This window comes from Saccostrea cucullata, unplaced genomic scaffold (assembly GCF_032062105.1).
Source record: "Saccostrea cucullata isolate Sc308-1 unplaced genomic scaffold, CSIRO_AGI_Scuc_v1 ctg2, whole genome shotgun sequence".
In the NCBI taxonomy this organism is placed as follows: Eukaryota; Metazoa; Mollusca; class Bivalvia; order Ostreida; family Ostreidae; genus Saccostrea; species Saccostrea cuccullata.
Window position 1 is genome coordinate 453,083 of NW_026936751.1, and position 19,634 is coordinate 472,716.

The window sequence follows — 19,634 nt, forward strand, 5'->3', positions numbered from 1 at the left end:
AATTTTCTTTTAAGCAAACTAACCTGAGATCTATTTTTATTGATTTAGAGCCTATACCATCCATTTAATTTTTACTTTTTGAAAATTTTGCAATGAATAATTAAAGAAATTGATATTCCAAAAATGGGGGTATACGTCTTCAAAAGACTGTTTTGTTAAAATTCTCTGGTCAACTATAATAAAGTAGGTGTTTTTGTTAACATTAGATATAATTTTAAATAGTTTTAAAGAAAAAATGGCATCTAAACAGTTGGGATTTTGAGAATTATAAAAAATAAAGATATTTTGAGATTTTTTTTTGAAAGACATGGACAGATTCAACATCAATTTGTTAATGTTTTGCAGTAAATGAATATTTTTGATCTTCATAAGTTTTAAATAAATTTGATGTGATTTGGTGCTTAACTAAATAAAATATGATATCTCACTTCTTTATGTTCAATTTTGGCTGTTGAGATTTTAGAGGTATGTGCTCTGAGACATGTTGTATGAAAATTAACCTGCTAAGAGATATGTCTTTTATGGGTGTTTTCGTTAGTTTAAGACTTTTTCAAGGTATTTAAATTAAAAAAATTTCAGTTTGACAGAAAATTCGGAAAGTACGGACCTACCTTAAAGGACTTGAATTTTTAACTTCAAAATGCCAAACGCTTGGCAAAACAGTTTCTAATTTTTATTGACTTTGGTCAGTCGGGGCCATGAATCGAACGTACGACCTTTCGATCCATTATCTTTACTCTGGATCCGCCCAGATGTTTAGGTCGGTGATCCGCCTAACAAGTGCGCAGGAACTTCAAAAATACGCATGCGTAAACGATTCAAAACAAAAATGGCGAATTATTAGACGACGACAACACAGAAAAACATAAGATGTCTTTTCAATAGATTCTTGAATTCAATAGAAAGTTTGTTCAATATTTTAGGCTAAGTAGATTTAATATGATGCTTGATCTTGAGGTTGTTCCCGAAAGATCACTTGGAAATGAACAATGGGAGTTTGTTTTGGGTAAGCCAGACAAATTTGTTTTTTGCACTACTCTGCGATATTTTACACATAAAGATGAATGTCAGCCCATTGAAACTACTTGGCAAGAAAATAACAAAACCATTTATTGTTTTTTCACTTTAAATAAAATTACGAAAAAACAGTGCAAAAATACATAAGGTGAAGGTCGAATGTGAAACAGCTGATCATTGTAAACAAACAAGTTACCTGTGAGCGTTATCATACTTGAAAGTTGAAACTAATTCTATTGTTCGAAAATTATTATTCCATTTGTAAAGAATATATACACAAAACAGAGTCCCACCAATTCAGAGTGAGACTAAACCTTCAAGTTCATATTCCCAATCATTAGCTGTAGCTAGACGGTAACGGGTTCGTTCGCCCGATCTACTGTTCGCAGGAGTCCGTCCGTGCAGAGTCCGTTTGCCCGAAATATTCTTTGCCCAATATCTTGTTCGCCCTACACGTGGTTCGCCCAATACTTATATACATGTATACTAAGTCTTGTATATATGAATTAAAAAATTAACATACGAGTATATCATTTTTTCTATTTATTTCCCTTACGAACTTGGAATTTTTTTTCTCAAATTCTGATACAAAGAGCAACATTTATTTAGTCTAAATTAATTTTTGATTTGATTCTATATCTAATGTTTTTGATTAGCTAAATGTTTGCACTATAGTTAATTAGATGATTAATATCAATGTTGATTAGGGGGATACATCGGTGTTATTTTTACAAATTAAAAATATTGAAGGATAGGTGGTATACTGTTTTACCCTTGCCCGTCTGTCCGTTTTTCTGTGTGTCTGTCCATAACAAATTTTTGATTGCAGTTTTCTGAGCAACAACTCATCGCAGATGCTTGAAATTTTTGCGCATTCTTTGCTAAGGCATGCCATCTGGTGGGGTTTGTTTGTGTTCAAATCGGACATCAACTTCCTATTTATCTGTCTGTAGACTTCGTACCATACATAACAAATTTTTGTCGCAGTTTTCTCAGCAACTATTCATCGCAGATGTTTTAAATTTTAAGCACATTCTTTGCTGAGGCACACCATATGGTGGGATTTGTTTTTTTTTTCAAATCTGATGTCAACTTTCTGTTTATCTGTGTGTCTGTACGTACCATACATAACTTTTCATTGCAGTTTTCTCAGCAACTATTCATCGCAGATGTTTCAAATTTTAGCACAGTCTTTTCTGAGCATACCATATGGTGGGATTTGTTTTTGTTCAAATCTGATGTCAGCTTCCTGTTTATCTGTGTGTCTGTCTGTACCAACTTGAAACATTTTCGTTGCAGTTTTTTCAGCAACTATTCGTTGCATATGATTGAAATTTTAGCAATACTTTGTTGAGGCATGCCATATGGTGGGATTTATTTTTGTATGAATAAATCTGATGTCAACTTCCTATTTATCCATGCATCTGCCCATAAATGAACTTGTGTATATTAACGTCTTGGTGTATATTCACATCAGAGCGGGGGTATTACTAGTGAGCATTGCCTTACAGACTTCTTGTTTCATTTGCTTATCATGCTTATGCAGGGCTTTCGAGAAGATTAGAAAGAGGTGGTACATTTACAAGACTTGTACTTAGCTGAAATCATGATTGTATCAACCAAAATATTTGGTCAAGGAAAAATTTATGCTTTATTTAAATTGGATTACTTCCACTTTTAATATGATCTTGGTTTTCAGTTCTCCTTTATCTTAAATAAAAAAACTAGGGGAAAAAAAGAGAATGGTTCTTGATTAATGGTGATAATTTAGACTACAAAATTTTATTACTGTCTGTGAAAAAATGTATATAAATGTCACAATATAACACACAAAAAAATCACTGAAGCAGAACAAAATACAAACTTAATCTTTAACTCATCAAGTTAACGTAACAAAAATCAACTTTAAAAATTATATCTGCAAGCATTAAGTAAAGATGCAGATCTAAACAAATTTAAAAGGCCAACTATTCCATCAAATATCATTGAAGCAGACATCAAGATACAGTCACATATAAAAAAAATCAGTGCAAAAATAATCTACAAGTGTTTAGGATAAAACTGTGGAAAACCAAGTGGGACAAAATGATAGACAATGGAGCAACCGAATGGACAGATTCAAAGAAAACCTTTAGTTCCCTCTTTTGAAAGATTTGAAGAGTTTTCATTGATTCTCAGTGAGAATGGAAGAAAAGCAATACACAATGTGTAATGTGATGCTGACATTCTAAGCTAAGTACAGTTTTTCATTCAGCTCAATCTATTTTTCAGGAATGCCGTTCTATCAAGCAGTTGCTATAATGAAACGCCAGGATCGACAAATCAAGGGAGTACAAGTGTGGTACAGTCACCAGGTATTCTTCCTGAATCATATAGTTAAAGGAAAACTTATTTAGTATATACACAGATTTAGCAAATATAGGAGTAAAGGGATGTATTATTTGGTCCTTAGCAGAATTCTCAGCAATGCTTTGTAAAGTTACAATCTCTGCTTTAACAAATTAACAGATGTAGATACTATCAAACTTGGTTTACTCTTGAGCTGCAGAGTAAGGAGTTGATCCTTATGCTATGGGTTTATAATCCCACTGTGGGACATTGATACCTGAGGGTTGAGTAAAGGTCCAAATTTGCAGCCCTCCACCGGCAAGTGGTGGCATCTCAATATGTGTGAAAAGTTCTCAAATGGATATTAAACAAGCAAACAAATAAAAAAATCAAAATGTGTTTTTAGCTCACCTGAGCCAAAGGCTCAAGTGAGCTTTTCTGATCACAATTTGTCCGTTGTCTGTCGTCGTTGTCGTCGTAGTCGTTGTCGTCGTCGTTGTCGTTGTTGTAAACTTTTCACATTTTCATCTTCTTCTCAAGAACCAATGGGCCAATTTCAACCAAACTTGCCAGAAAGTATCCTTAGGTAAAGGGGATTCAGGTTTGTTCAAATGAAGGGCCATGCCCTCTTTCAAGGGGAGATAATTAGGAATTAGTGAAAAAGTAATGGCATTTTTAAAAAATCTTCTTCTCCAGAACTGCTGGGCCAGGAAAGATGAAACTCATATGGAAGCATCCTCAGGTAGTGTAGATTCAAGTTTGTTCAAATCATGACCCCCGGGGCAAGGGTGGGGCCAAAAGACCCAAGTTTTACATAGGAATATATAGGAAAAATCTTTAAAAATCTTCATCTCCAGAACCACTGGGCCAGGAAAGATGAAACTCATGTGGAATCATCCTCAGGTAGAGCAAATTCAAGTTTGTCCAAATCATGACCCCCGGGGCAAAGGTGGGGCCAAAATGGCCGACCCAAGTTTTACATAGGAATATATATAGGAAAAATTTTTAAAAATCTTCTTCTCCAGAACCACTGGGCCAGGAAAGATGAAACTCATGTGGAATCATCCTCCTGATAGTGTAGATTCAAGTTTGTTCAAATCATGACCCCTGGGGCAAGAGTGGGGCCAAAATGGCCGACCCAAGTTTTACATAGGAATATATAGGAAAAATCTTTAAAAATCTTCTTCTCCAGAACCACTGGGCCAGGAAAGATGAAACTCATGTGGAATCATTTTCAGGTAGTGCAGATTCAAGTTTGTTCAAATCATGACCCCCGGGGCTAGGGTGGGGCCAAAATGGCCGACCCAAGTTTTACATATTAGGAATATATAGGAAAAATCTTTAAAAATCTTCTTCTCCAGAACCACTGGGCCAGGAAAGATGAAACTCATGTGGAATCATCCTCAGGTAGTGTAGATTCAAGTTTGTTCAAATCATGACCTCCTGGGCTAGGGTGGGGCCAAAATGGCCGACCCAAGTTTTACATAGGGATATATAGGGAAACCTTTTAAAATCTTCTTTTCAAGTACTTCAAAGCTATGATTAGTGATATTTATATGGAATCATCCTCCTGGTAGTGTAGATTCTAGTTTGTTCAAATGATGAATGCCTGGAGGGGGGTGGAGTAAATTCAAGCCTGATGTGCTCAGGTGAGCGCTGTGGCCCCTGGGCCTCTTGTTGTTGTCTGTACAATGAAGTCATCGTAGAAATATCCAGGCACATTTGTGGCATTGTTTGTTTTACGTGTTGTTTGATTTCTATTGGTGTGTTTATAATGTATATGTAATATAGATAAAATTTGGGGAAAAAAAAATGATTGGGATCCATACCCAAATGATTACCAGGTACATGTCCCAAAAAGTAACCAAACTTGCAGAAATGTTTATGGGGGATAAACAGTCATACCTCATTATATTAAACTTGATCAGACCAAGAAATTACTTATAGATATCCAGGGTAGAATACTTAAGAAAAAAGTGCTTGGAACTACAAAATCACTTCGACATATCCATGGTATTCAAAATATCTGTGTTTGAGATACCAAAGTTCTACTGTATACAGCCAACCATTAATATTACTTGAATGCTGTACAGATGTGATTTGAAGTTGGAAAACTGTGAGCTACTGTATACACAGTTATTTTCGCCCCATGTTGTTTTCGCCCTTTAACATTTGCAAACAATTTTGCCACATTTTAAATTTGTACCTCCAAAATACAATACCAAATAATTTTTTTTTAAAATACATGCCGATATATTGCAGTATCATTGCTGGATTGATAACTAGCTAGTGAATCAATATTCACAACAAAAAGCTAAATTGTATGTTGATGAAGAAGAAAATTTAGTATCTTTGACTAGATTTGGGTTTCCAGCAAAATATTATTGAAGATCGGGGGGAACAAATCTGGACAATTGTAATTTTATTTCTGTTTGTATGCAAAATAAAGTGACCCATTTATCATATTACAGATGTTTTAAAAGTCAGCACTATGTACTAGGAATAAATCATGCTGTGGTACTAAGTCCTTGGATATGGGACTATGTATTCAGTACTTTGCTTTTGAGATTAATTATAGTATATTTGTAATGGTTATTAGTGTAAAGAACAAAGGAATAATGTGTAAAGGGGTAATACTGTATACCAGAAAGCAGAGTGATATAGTCATTTGCCAGTTGTTTGGAACATTCATATTTTTCATGTTGCAGAGTTTAATGCTGGCTTCTGGAGACAGTGTAAAAACACATTTGTAAAAAGGAAGCAAAATGTCAGTGATTGAAATGAGGGTTGTTAAGATTTATTCCACGGAAGCCTCCAGATAATGTCCTGGTCACTCTGCGATTCTTTAAAGCGGCCCATTTGTAAAGATCTAGACCGCTGTGAAATTGAACAAGACAAATGCAGAGTCTTGGCATTGATACATTGAGTATTGCCCTTTGCAGGTCATTTAGAATGGTAATTTTGTGGGGGTTCTAGTATGCTTTTTTATCCTACAAATTGCTGTCAATTAACTCCAAACAACATTTCCTATAAACCCCCAGACAAAAAAATAACATGCTTAATTTCTGTCATATCTAGCATTTCTCCAACTTGTTAAAATGAAGATGAATTTTTTCCCTTGTAAATCGATTGGGGACTTTGTCACAGGATCTAGCGTAGAACAGTTATAATTAAAGACTTCTGTCCGTAGCTTTTGTTCCTTATCTTCTCAGAATGCTTTAACATTTATAAAATGCACTGCAACATATGTAAGTTGAAAAAAAATTCTATCCATTGAACCAAGGAATTGTAACCTTTAAATACTTATCATAAAAGAAACAGTGAATATTTCATGTCCAGTTATCCAGGAATAAGAATTAATAAGGTTGAGGGATAAGGAGGGGGTGATGGTAGTGGTGGTCTGGGGGTTCTGTTGAAAGAGAGAAGAATAATTGATTCAGTTTAGTATAACTATAGCATTTAATATGAGCATCCTTTGTATTTTCATATAAATTGCAAGAAATTGTATACATCTGTAATTACAGGTTCTATATACATGTATCTTGTGTTGTTTTGTTTCAGTACCCTCTACAAATGGACCTTGTACTTAATCTGTCACATGATGGAATCCGACTGATTTTTGACCCTGTATCACAAAGACTCAAGGTTTGTTCACTATCTTAAAGTTTATGAATTTTTTTTTTTTAATTAAATGAAAGATTTCTTTTGTTACACAGTGGTCGTACAAAGTATTTAAAATGTTATCTGAAATGATAAATTAAGAAGGTTGCTTTATAACCAGAGCACAGAGAACAAAGTTTGTGGACAGGACTCTGAAGGCAATTAAATGCATGTGGGTATGAAGTAAGGATGAGACAGACAAAAATTAATGAAAGCATCATATTAGAAATCAGATCCTCAGCTAGATTTGCCACAAAGGTCTGTGACCATTGTATAAGGTCTGCGTTCTAAGCTAGACATCACAGAGTTGACCAGCCACAATAGACCACCGAGATTTTATTTCACCCCCTTCACTCTCAGTACAGCTGGTCTTTGAGAATCAAGTAGGGATTAAAAAACAAGCACATATGTTGGACCAAAATCATTGCTTTGAATTTAATAACTTTACGCAAAAGAAAAACCTGTAATAATTTTTCGCAAGATGGGCATTGTTGATGGTGATTTTGCCTTTTAATGAATTAACTGCAGAAAATGACAGGTTTATCGAGGGTTTTGTGTTCATTTTGCGATGCAGGGTAAAGAAGGGAGTGATTGTTTGCTATTTCCATAGAAATGATGAAATGCTTTGTACAAAACTTAAACGGAAAATAAGTCAGTGGGGATCCCTTGGTCTGAAAAGAATTATGGATAATTATTGGTCAAGTTGGAAACTTTATTATTATGTAGAACACTGCCTGGGTCAGAGAAGGCGGACTTTTATGATAACTAAGTCCAGAATAATGGATGGACAAGATGTGATGTGTGTTTGTTAAGGAAGGAAAACCACTTTAAACTTTTTGTTATGGTCAGAAGGGTTCAGATTTCAAAGGCTTGGTGATGAAAATCTGTCCCTTTATTACTCTGTGATGTATGAAGTCAGTAATGATTTTCTGGACATAATAAAATACATAATTAGATTAGTGGAGTAACGGACTGGTCTACTGATCATACAGTACAGGCCACGAGTTTTCCGCAAAAAACACGGGGCCCCGTGGACCTCGAACCTTGTCGGCGTCTTTGAAGTCAGCGTTTCTGTGCACCGTGTAACACGGTTGTGTCACAGTTTTAATGATAAATATTTTCAACATTTTCATTGCCCTTATTTAATAAAATTAAATCAAATTTCTTTTGAAATATTTGTTGTACTTTTCCATAAATTAATATTGGTAATTTATCGCATACAGATGTTAAACCTTTTAAGGATGCCTTAAATTTCATAACAACGTACTCATGTCCAGTAAAACAAATGTACAATCACGTTTCAAATTAAATCCTAATTATATTAGTCATAAAAAGTACAATAGACTATTATTATTATTATATTACACTAAGAAGAACCACACTTTCATAAATGAATTACTTGATTGTCTCTACTTTCGATTTTGATTTTAACCGTGTTCAATTCAATTTATATTGATCCCTACGTTTGCATTCATTGGTAGTATATATCACATGCGGGATTATACTAAGTGAATTAATATTTTGTAAGAATTTTAAAAATATATATGATTATATATGTACTATGTCTAGAATAATTTTTAAAAAATACGAATCAGACTCTCACATTAATTCAGCTCTTTGATACCGGTAACGATACTCGGCGAATCATTGGACAGGTTCAGATAAGGATTATTGCCGTGACTAATCACTGAAAATCTGTAATTATGTAAAATATGGAGATAAAAATTAAATGCGGTAAACTCGAAAATCTACTGAAAAGGCAGAGATGATAATCTGATAAATTTCTTTAATTAAAATAGTGATCAACTTACACGCTGAATACAAAAATCACCAGCCGAATTTTTGGCAAATGAAATGTACTTACAGTGTACTTCGGTACGAATATTACTTCATTCTGAAATATATCGTGTGAAAAATGAAACGAAAAAATAAAAAAAAAACAGTTTGAGAAAACAGAGAGATATTTCGCGATTTTTAAAAATGTCCCCCCCCCTTCCAGAAAGCGATACGAATCGGCTGGCTAAGACTTTATCAGAAGTCTGCAAATTTATGTTATGTTTTTAGCTCACCTGAGCCGAAGGCTCAAGTGAGCTTTTCTGATCACATTGTGTCCGTCGTCCGTCCGTCCGTAAACTTTTCACATTTTCGACTTCTTCTTAAGAACCACTGGGCCAATTTTGACCAAACTTGGTACAAAGCATCCTTGGGTGAAGGGGAATTTAAATTGTTAAAATGAAGGGCCAAATCCCTTAACAAGGGGAGATAATCAAAAAAAGACAAAAATAGAGTGGGTTCATTAAAAAATCTTCTTCTCAAGAACCACTGGGCCAGGAAAGCTGAAACCTATGTGGAAGCATCCTAGGGTAGTGTAGATTCTAAATTGTTCAAAACATGACCCCCGGGGATTGGGCGGGGCCACAATGGGGAATCAAAGTTTTACATAGAAATATATAGGAAAAATCTTTAAAAATCTTCTTCTCAAGAACCACTGGGCCAGAAGAGCTGAAACTTATGTGGAAGCATCCTGGGGTAGTGTAGATTCTAAATTGTACAAATCATGACCCCCGGGGGTTGGGCGGGGCCACAATGGGGAATCAAAGTTTTACATAGAAATATATAGGAAAAATCTTTAAAAATCTTCTTCTCAAGAACCACTGGGCCAGAAAAGCTGAAACTTATGTGGAAGCATCCTGGGGTAGTGTAGATTATAAATTGTTCAAATCATGACCGGGGGGGGGGGGGGGGGGGGGGGGGTTAGGGCGGGGCCAGAATGGGGAATCAAAGTTTTACATAGAAATATATTGGACAATCTTTGAAAAGCTGAAACTTATGTGGAAGCATCCTGGGGTAGTGTAGATTCTAAATTGTACAAATCATGACCCCCAGGGGTTAGGGCGGGGCCAGAATGGGGAATCAAAGTTTTACATAGAAATATATTGGACAATCTTTGAAAAGCTGAAACTTATGTGGAAGCATCCTGGGGTAGTGTAGATTTCAAATTGTCTAAATTATGACCAGTGGGGTAGGGTGGGGTCACAATATGTATTACAAGGGGGAAATCTAGTAAAGAACAGAATGGTCAAAGCTTCTCAGGTGAGCGATGTGGCCCATGGGCCTCTTGTAAATCTTCTTTTCAAGTACTTCAAAGCCAGGATTAGTTATATTTGTATGGAATCATCCTCAGGTAATGTAGATTCTAGTTCGTTCAAATTATGATCCCCTTGGGGGTTAAAATTCAAGCCCCCCCCCCCCCCCCCCCCCCCCCCCCCCCCCCCAACTTAAGTTAACTTTCAGGTCTGATCTGATATGTGTTTTTTCCTAGCTGATGTGCTCAGGTGAGCGCTGTGGCCCCTGGGCCTCTTGTTTTTAAATCTTAATCTACGAGATACATGCTTATTTGTGTCTGAAATAGGATAAATAAATTAACGAGGCTGGGGGGTGGCAGCCATTTTTAGACTATTTCTATCTCCTTTAAAAGAAGAGCTCCATATAAAGATATAGAAAATGATCAAATTTTAAAACTAAAATTTTTTAAATATTTTTTTGCCAAATGATAGTTGACAGCTTAAGATATCATATCTAAAAAAATTAGTTAAATCTGGTGGTTAATTTGTGGTTAAATTGTTGACCCCCAGCCTCCTTAACAAAGTACATGTAAGTTTATAATCGTTGTTGTAGTGAAACCTGGAAGATAAATTTCACATGATATCAGTTGAGTGTGTTATACACTTGCCGTGGTCAGAGCTAAAGAATTTGAAAGGTGTGATAAACATACGGCGCCCCTGGCCCACCGGCAGAGACCCAATATATTTTTTAAACAGGTGTGAACTCGGAACTGACCATAAGATTGTTTCAAATCACAAGTGAAATTCTTTCCGCGTAAACAGACTTTCAAGTTTACCTAGCGTCATGGGACAGGTGATGCACGAGGATTTTGTGCGTACAGCATATACTGAGAACGAATTTGATTGCAGTACATGGGTTTAATTTGAACAAAAGTTATGGCAATTAAATATAGGCCTAATAATAGAATGATTAATTGTTACCTCCGTAACTTAAATAAAACGAAGAATCCAAAAAAAAAAATTACAGACTAGTAGTAGTATTTATTCACAGGCACCTGACGTTACTTATTTTTCTTTTCATTAAAAAATATACACATACCTAATAATAAACAAGGTCCCCAAGGCGCCATCTTGAATTTTTCTAGGTCTGTCACATCAACTTGTATTTTCGTCTGAAACTCCGTCAAATAAATTCTCTGCAACCATATTCTTTCTGTGGCCAGTCTTTCGAGGTCTAAACTTACGGACAGTGCAACCAGATGGGCGCATCACACTTGCAAATATTAAAAATCCCTCGTCAAACTCGATCTACTGCTTCAACAATCCGAGAAATCGCCAAAGGGGGGCCGGAAGTTTACATACGATTTGAAATTCTTAGGGAAAGCCCTTTTTTGATTGGTTAATATATTTGTACGATTTATTTTTAAAAATAACCTGCGAAAGTTAGTATACTTATTCCAAAAACAATAATTCAGACAATAATACAACGTAATATACATGTAAGAACATTCATTTTATATCTCTCAAAACAATTTCGATATAGCTTGATCAAAGCGATTATATTTTATAAATGTCGAAGATCGGCCTGATCATGCTAGCTGATCAACATGATCAATGAACATTTTCAAGACAAAATATTGAGTCGGGACTTAAATGCACTAAATATAATTAATAACACTGTCATTATTGATGCCCTGATTGAGCGTTATCCGTGGAGAAGATTGACTTATCTAAAATATGTACGCACGTGTGTGAGAAGGGGGGGGGGGTTCCACACTAAAATTATTCCAGGGAGTGTTGAGATCTGCAATTTTATGTATTGCAATAAAGTAGTGGCATGGCGACATTTTTATTTTTTTTCTTGGTGACAGATTATACATATAACGTTACATGATGCATATGCTAATATTTGATTTCATTACATATCCCCGAGCCTTTAATCAGTGTGCCCCCTTCCCTTTTTCAATTAAGCATATGCCAGGTATATATGTTACATAATGTATATATATAACTGGATGGTTTGCAGTCTTTTGTTTTCTGAAAACCATTCAATTAACTCTGGATGATTTGTTGTTGATTTTTTTTTTTCAAGCACCCCCCTCTTTTATTCAAGATTGTTTCAAACGCAACGATCGGTATAGATTAATACAGTATATTTTACAGGTATGTTTATAAGAAGTGTTTTATTTTTCCCATTTTGCATTTTTTTTTTCATTTCAATAATCGAAATATTTATTAAAATTCAAAGTAATTATAACACGCCGCTTTAGATCCACCACAAAACTGACAAATACGGAATTCCCATTAGCATATTGATGTAAACTTCCGGCCCCCCTTTGGCGATTTCTCGGATTGTTGAAGCAGTAGATCGAGTTTGACGAGGGATTTTTAATATTTGCAAGTGTGATGCGCCCTTCTGGTTGCACTGTCCGTAAGTTTAGACCTCGAAAGACTGGTCACAGAAAGAATATGGTTGCAGAGAATTTATTTGACGGAGTTTCAGACGAAAATACAAGTTGATGTGACAGACCTAGAAAAATTCAAGATGGCGCCTTGGGGACCTTGTTTATTATTAGGTATGTGTATATTTTTTAATGAAAAGAAAAATAAGTAACGTCAGGTGCCTGTGTATTTATTTATTAAAGTGACATGTGTTAAACAACATGAACAATCGTGCAATATCATCAGAATACAAACATCCGGCCCTTTGGGCCTACATATCACCTTAATAAAGGCCTTATAAGAAATATACATATTTTAGCTCTAATATACATCTCGTGATCTTAACATATGGATTACTTCCCTGGTTTAATTTATCCAGATAGACGGTTTTCAAATATATGAATTCTTAACTGTTATCTATAATAAATATCAACTGAAATAAAAGTTTCTGCGTTGAATACAATCAATTTTGGAGAAATGCAGACTATGATAGAAGGGGGTTGTATGAGTCTCTCTCTCTCTTTCTCTCTCTCTCTCTCTGACACTTTACAAGAAAAGAAAAACTTATTAGAATAAAGAAAATCTTTTTTAAATAATTATTTACACTGAAAGGATTTTAAAAACATAACGTGGTAGTGAACACTACTCTATGAAAATAATATTTGCTGTTACGAGAAATACGCATTAATTTCGTGTTTCTGCTGACGATTTTCGCATCCACATTCAGAAATAATTCAAGATGAATAAAATACATGTATTTTAATAAGGAATATACATAAGAATGCTTGGATCGTACACTAGTACTATACATGTTAAAACCATGAACATAAATACAGCTCGGATTTTATACTACATACAGTGTGTGTGACACGAATGCAGCTCGACGCCATTTTGTCTTCCTTTGTTGCATGAACTCTTGAGATTAAATTAATATTCATTTAAAATAAAATTCATAATTTTTATTTTGTAAAGTGAATGGATAATTTTACTAAAATAAAAATTTCTAGACACACAGTTAATTCAAATGAAAATCATTCATTTTTTTCCGATATCTAATCTCAATATCATGCGTGCCATTCAGAGTCCAATATCTGGTTGATTAAAAACGATTATTATATATTCATAAACCAAAGTTATAAATTGTCATCAAAGTTTATTAATTTTTATCAGAAACAAACGATTTTGTCTGTAATACTATTTACACGGTGCAGCTTGGAGGAGAATTTTCTGGACACTCGGTGCAACACGGAGGGAAATTTACTGGACAAGGTGCGACACCGAGGACATTACCTGAGATTTTTCTAGACACGGTGTTGCACGGTGTGCCTACCTGTTTATTTCAAATCCACACACACCGTGCTACACCATGTACACGGTGTAACACAGAGCGTTTCACACGGTGTGCCTACCTGTTTATTTCAAATCCACACACACCGTGCTACACCATGTACACGGTGTAACACAGAGCGTTTCACACGGTGTTTTTTCCACCGAGCGATGCGGAAAACTCGTGGCCTGTACTGTAGGACTGAGACGGAAAATATATAGTTACAAATTCTCGACGTGAATTTCACCCAAAATTGAAATTTTGAAATGATTGAAACATTCTTTTCAAATCATTTGAAGATTAAAGATTGAATATTAAACTTGAAAATTAATTGTGTTTGGTCCAATAAATATGAAAAAAAGAAATATGAATGTACATGTACTTTATTTAAGAAGTAAAGTACTACATGTAATGTAATGATGTATTTTAAAACTTTTCTTGGGTTGTAAATATGGGTTAGTCACATGATCAAAATTCATAAAGCTGAATGGCCTTATGGTACCATAGATTTAATCATATACCAAGCTGTATTTACCTCCAGATAAATGTTTAAAAATGAAACCATTCTAGTTTTACGCTCAAAAAAAGATATATTTTTTTAACACCAATGGTATAAATTGAACATGTTGACCACTTATGAGGTCACTGTGTGAAGTTAAATTGATGATGATTTATTGCTTAACAATGAATCATCCTACCTGTTTCATATAACTGCATGAACATATAAAAAGAACAGTAACAAAAAAAGGCCAGATCTCTTTATACATAGTTTTTTTCACAGTGAAAATCTTGTTTCTGCAGTTGTTGAGATACACACAATAGTAATGGCATAAGGTGACCCTAGGGAAAGGTCATTCAAGGTCACAAGGTCATTTAGATACTACCCTTTGTCTTCATTGTAAACTGTCATCTGTTTGACCACTGGTCATTCTAAAACAAACATTATTGATGAAGCACATTGCCACTCTCATAAATTCTCCATTTTTTATTCCACACAAAGAACATATTTAATTGACCACTGGTCATTTCAAGTGCCTTGACTGTGGCCAGGGGGTCACTTTCAATAGAGGAGTGGACAGTGGTCAGTTATTTAGTGGAGAGGGTACTCTGGGTCTTCTGCCAAGTCAATAAAAATTCCAAGTGGTCACTCTAAAACAATGGTCAGGGAGGGAGCCTTGGTCTCCATTTGATGAAGAAAGCAGTTCTGACCTCCAGCAGATTCTAATATTTTTATATGTGCTTTGTTTTGTTCTATTCCTGTGGAAAAAATCATTTATACTCCCCCTCTGTTTTCGCTTTCTTGATATGCTGTCATTTCTGATGATTAAAGGAGACCAAATGTTTTATCGAATTAAGAACTTTCTGTACACCTTGTTACAATATAATTTTCATGATGTCCAGAAACATTTTGTTTAGTGTATAGAATGTCCTTAAAGAAACTATGATGCACACATTTTAAAAAATTGAAATGATAAACAAGATAAAAAAATATTCAAATTTACAATTCAATGAATTAATTTTTTTGAATTTCATTTCCATGTCCAATGACTGGAGATTCTGATGGAATAGTTTTTGGTCTGTCGATCCTACTTTTTAAAACTTCGTCTACTGTAAATTCTTAAATAAAAGTGTGGAATTAATTATCGAGTAATTTCGCAAGAAGCACCATTTGCGAAATAAAATTACTCGCTTTTATTTTTATGGTGCTAAAAACAATGTAAAATCTCTTGATGAATTGTCCATTCGTGAATTATTATTCTCACGATTTGATGTTGCAGAGGCCTTTCGCGATAATAAGTACCGGTACTCGTGAAAAATAAGGAATTTACAGTATTGTCTATCATAGACCAGTAGAGAGAGATGGTGATGAAGGGGCTTTGATTTAAGCCTGGAATAAAATGTTCTTTAAAATACCCTTTAAAATGAATATACTTACTCATTCTTAGCTAGACTAGCTTTTAAATTGATATATGTGAAAGACATATATTAAAAAAAAAAGTTCATGTAAATGCATTGTGTATAAAAGTGTCACAGGTTGTTTTATGTCTTTAAAAACACTTTATTGAGATAAAGACTCTAGGTCAGCAAGTTGTCTCAGGTTAGCATTGTGGCTCAAAGACTTCTCTTGTTTTTCTTTTTAGATAATAGAAGTAAATAACATGAGCAAAGTGAAGCTCAAATACTGGTAAGTCAATAACTCTTAAAGAGTATGTCTTCACTTACATCATAAAATTCATTGATATCATAATAGGAATAAATTGAAAATTTCCAACATTAAGAAAAAAAAAGAATGTGTGTTTTAATTTTGTTAATGGTACTTAAAAATTTAATGTTGACCTGTTATAATACAGTTGATTTTAAAGTAAAGTACATGTGCTTTATTTACAGTGGAGTCCATTTTAACTCCCCACAAATACAGCCCACTATAGAACAGGTTGACCAGTCATTTGGGGCCACACATCCAGGAGGTATTAACAAATAAATTTTTTTATTGATATCAATCTCACAAATATTTGTACTTTTCATTTTGAAAGAGGGGGGTGAAAAAGATGATATATATTTTTACTGATTACAATTTTATTGAATCTGCACATTATCCCATTTTCTGCTTAACATTTTTAAAATCATTTCTCTTTTACAGTATATAACTCTGAAAAACAGCTGTTTGTGCTAAACTTCAGAGGGCTTTCATTCGATTTTCCAATAGAATCCAAGTTCGAGGTAAGGTCACGGTAAACAGACTAAATTGTAAACCATGTTTGATTTATTTACAGAAACATAAGTCAGAGCTTAACACTTTGTAATATTTTGACAGCCAAAGTATGCCCATGGACTGGGGTCCCTACAGTTCCCTAATGGATCCTCCCCTGTTGTATCAAGGATGTGTCTGTACACCGGAAGCAGTATGGCTGACACAAAGTATGTGTACTTCCTGTATAATCTTAACTCTTAAAGTTAATGTTATTCATTATGCTGTCTCTCAAACACAATAGCAAAATTTGACTACATGATTAATTTTTAAATACAAATAACAAAATACTCAGTGTCTTTTCATTTGTGATTAATCATGGTTTAATACCAATGGGGTAGGGCAGTGACATTTAGCATGCACAACATCTCAGTGCCTTTTCTAGATCAACAAAGTAACTCAGGTGATATTTCAGCTCAACTGAGCTTTTCTGATCACAATTTGTCTTTAGTCTGTCCGTCTGTCTGTCTAGCTGTCTGTCCATCTGTCTGTCTGTAAACTTTTCACATTTTTGACTTCTTCTACAGAACCACTGAGACAATTTCAAACAAACGTGCCACAAAGCATCCTTGGATGAAGGGGATTCAAGTTTATTCAAATAAAGGGCCTAACCTTCTTGAAAGGGGAGATAATTTTGGTTAAACTATACAGGCATGTGATGGTTTTTATCATTATTTGAAAGCAATGGCATTATAGACCATTCTCTCTATTATCTATAATGATGATATCTTTTTTCTAAAAAAAAAAAAATTGAGAATCTTTCTCATTAGAAAAAGGCCATGGAGGCTCAGAATGCAGCAATTTCTCATTAATTCTCTAAACTGATATTCAATCACATTATTTGAAGTTTTATATCTTATAGGCATCTTCAATTTTTTTTCTTTCGGAAGTGAAAATAATTTGAAGAGTTGTAGGTGGGATTTATTTTTATACTGACTCCTTCAGACTAAAAAAGGTATACCTTATAGATAGGTGTATTATATGCTGCGCTATAAATAAACTAAAACAGATAGAGTTTATGGCAGATCAATAATTCACGTGTACACGTGGAGGACTACCAGGTAACTGAATCGGTAGATGTTTGCTATTTACCTCAACCAAGAGAGTGGGGGGAATATCTGGTAACAAGCCATAAACAGGGCTGACGCAAACCGCAACCACCATCAACCGATTGAATTGTCAATAGACTCTGATTAAAGTCACTTCATTGTATCATTATGGAGAGGAAAGGCTGAAATCTCATAAGTATTGAAATCCACCTCTTTTAGGGCATTAAATTGTGCAAGAATAAAAAATACTCAATGTTGTATAGCTGCTGGTTTTGAGTTTCACATGTTTTAATTTGTCAGATAATTGAGAGGGGTTATCTATCCTAAAGAAAATAATTCAAAACTTAAAGTAGTTTAAAATAGAATTTATGTTTACATAGAATAACCTACTAATAATGTACCTGGTAAGTGTTTCTCTGAAGATAGTTTGAAATGATTTTTTTTTGTGTGTTACTCAATTAAGGACGTTCTTCGGTAAACAGAGGTAAAACTTTTTAGCTTTACATAAGTTAACTTTTAAGATCACTTTTTGTCTGTGGAATGGATGTATGTCTCTCGATCCATTCATTTATTTATATATAAACTTAAGAGCTGTGTATTGAGCAAAAAAACTTGATGCGATATTTTATAAAGCAATATCCGATGTATTGGATTCTCTAGCAAGTCTATAAATAAAGGCATCATTCATTTAATGCATGAATTTTATTAAAAAAAAATTATTCTTTTATAACCTTTTTGAAGTCCTTGTCTCACTGTCGTATTACACTTCAAATTCAAACTTTTAATGACTGTTAAAACAACATGTTAGAGATGTACATGTGTTGTTTTATTATATTTATCTAAGATGTGCTATCTCCTTAATGATTATATCATTCTTGGTCAATATAAATTCAAAACAGTGGAAAATGCTGATTGAAATTCCCAACTCTTTCACAGAATAATAAGAAAGTCTGATTGTCCGATATGTATGGGAAGTTATTTTTTTGAAATGATACATCCTTAAACATCATATTCAGTATATTGATACAGCCCTACTGTTCACATTTTTTACTTTTTTCATAAAAATCACAGGGTCAGGTTAAACCAAGGTAGACAAGAAAGTTTTCTTGGGTGAAGGGATTCAAAATTGTTCATATAAAAAGCCATGCCATCTTTCAAAGGAAGATACAATTCAGAAATGTCAAAAGTTAGTTGGTTTCATATACAAATATATTCTCTAGACAGACAAAGATAAAACTAGGAATGGGTGTAGATTAAAATTTAATCAGAAATCTCACCCTGAAGGTAGTGCTGAACCAAAAGTAGGGGATCTGTTTTGAGTAAATTGTGATCACTAAGGGCTAGGATGGGTTACAATATAGGATCTTTTTTTTTCATGGTAATAAAGAGGGGAAAAAAATCTTTAAGATAGCTTCCTCTGAAGAATAGTGAAAATTGTGGCCCTTAAAGTCATTCTTTTAAAAAGTATTTCTTCAGACCATATTTTAAAACTGTCAGATTTTCTTTAAAAAAATTTATCTTTACAAAATGCTTTCCAGGCCTCCACCACTTCCTGTTTTATGTTTCCATGGTAACTGCTTTGCTGATTGCATTGAAGTGCTGAGAGAGCGTAATGTCACCAAAGGACTCAAATTTATTCTAGTCACAGAAGGTAAGCATAATTAAAGAAGAACTCAAGCTCATTTTGATAAGTTCAAAGTATATTATGATTGCAGAGCTAAATTGAAATTAAAGTCACTTCACTTTACACCTACAAGGTAATCTCAAAGTCAGACTCAAAAATATTGACATGGATGAACCTGGGACTTGAGCAATAAATTCACTATGGCATTGAAAGTGAGCTCTGAGTTAAGACTCTGATTCCCTGTAGTCAAAGATATGTTCTGCTGATACACACTCAAATTAAGACATACAATCACAAATTGTGTGTGCTCATAGTGAGAATTACTAGTAAGTACAGTAGACTTTAATCACAGAATGATATTTATTGCAGTTTG

General features: G+C 34.3%; 1 protein-coding gene across 2 annotated transcripts in view; it reads left to right on the forward strand.

Moving 5' to 3' along the window:
- The first annotated feature begins 817 nt into the window (after positions 1–817).
- LOC134246496 (phagosome assembly factor 1-like) overlaps positions 818–19,634 on the forward strand; it is a 31,254-nt gene continuing 12,437 nt past the window's right edge. For both annotated transcript variants that reach the window (XR_009987642.1, XM_062728872.1), the window contains exons 1-8: positions 818–1,006; positions 3,289–3,371; positions 6,907–6,990; positions 15,981–16,024; positions 16,228–16,307; positions 16,481–16,560; positions 16,655–16,758; positions 19,176–19,288. Coding sequence is in view for 1 of the 2 variants with exons in the window: in XM_062728872.1 (XP_062584856.1) it covers positions 940–1,006; positions 3,289–3,371; positions 6,907–6,990; positions 15,981–16,024; positions 16,228–16,307; positions 16,481–16,560; positions 16,655–16,758; positions 19,176–19,288 (655 nt within the window). In the remaining variant the exon portion in view is untranslated. The remainder of the gene's footprint in view (positions 1,007–3,288; positions 3,372–6,906; positions 6,991–15,980; positions 16,025–16,227; positions 16,308–16,480; positions 16,561–16,654; positions 16,759–19,175; positions 19,289–19,634) is intronic.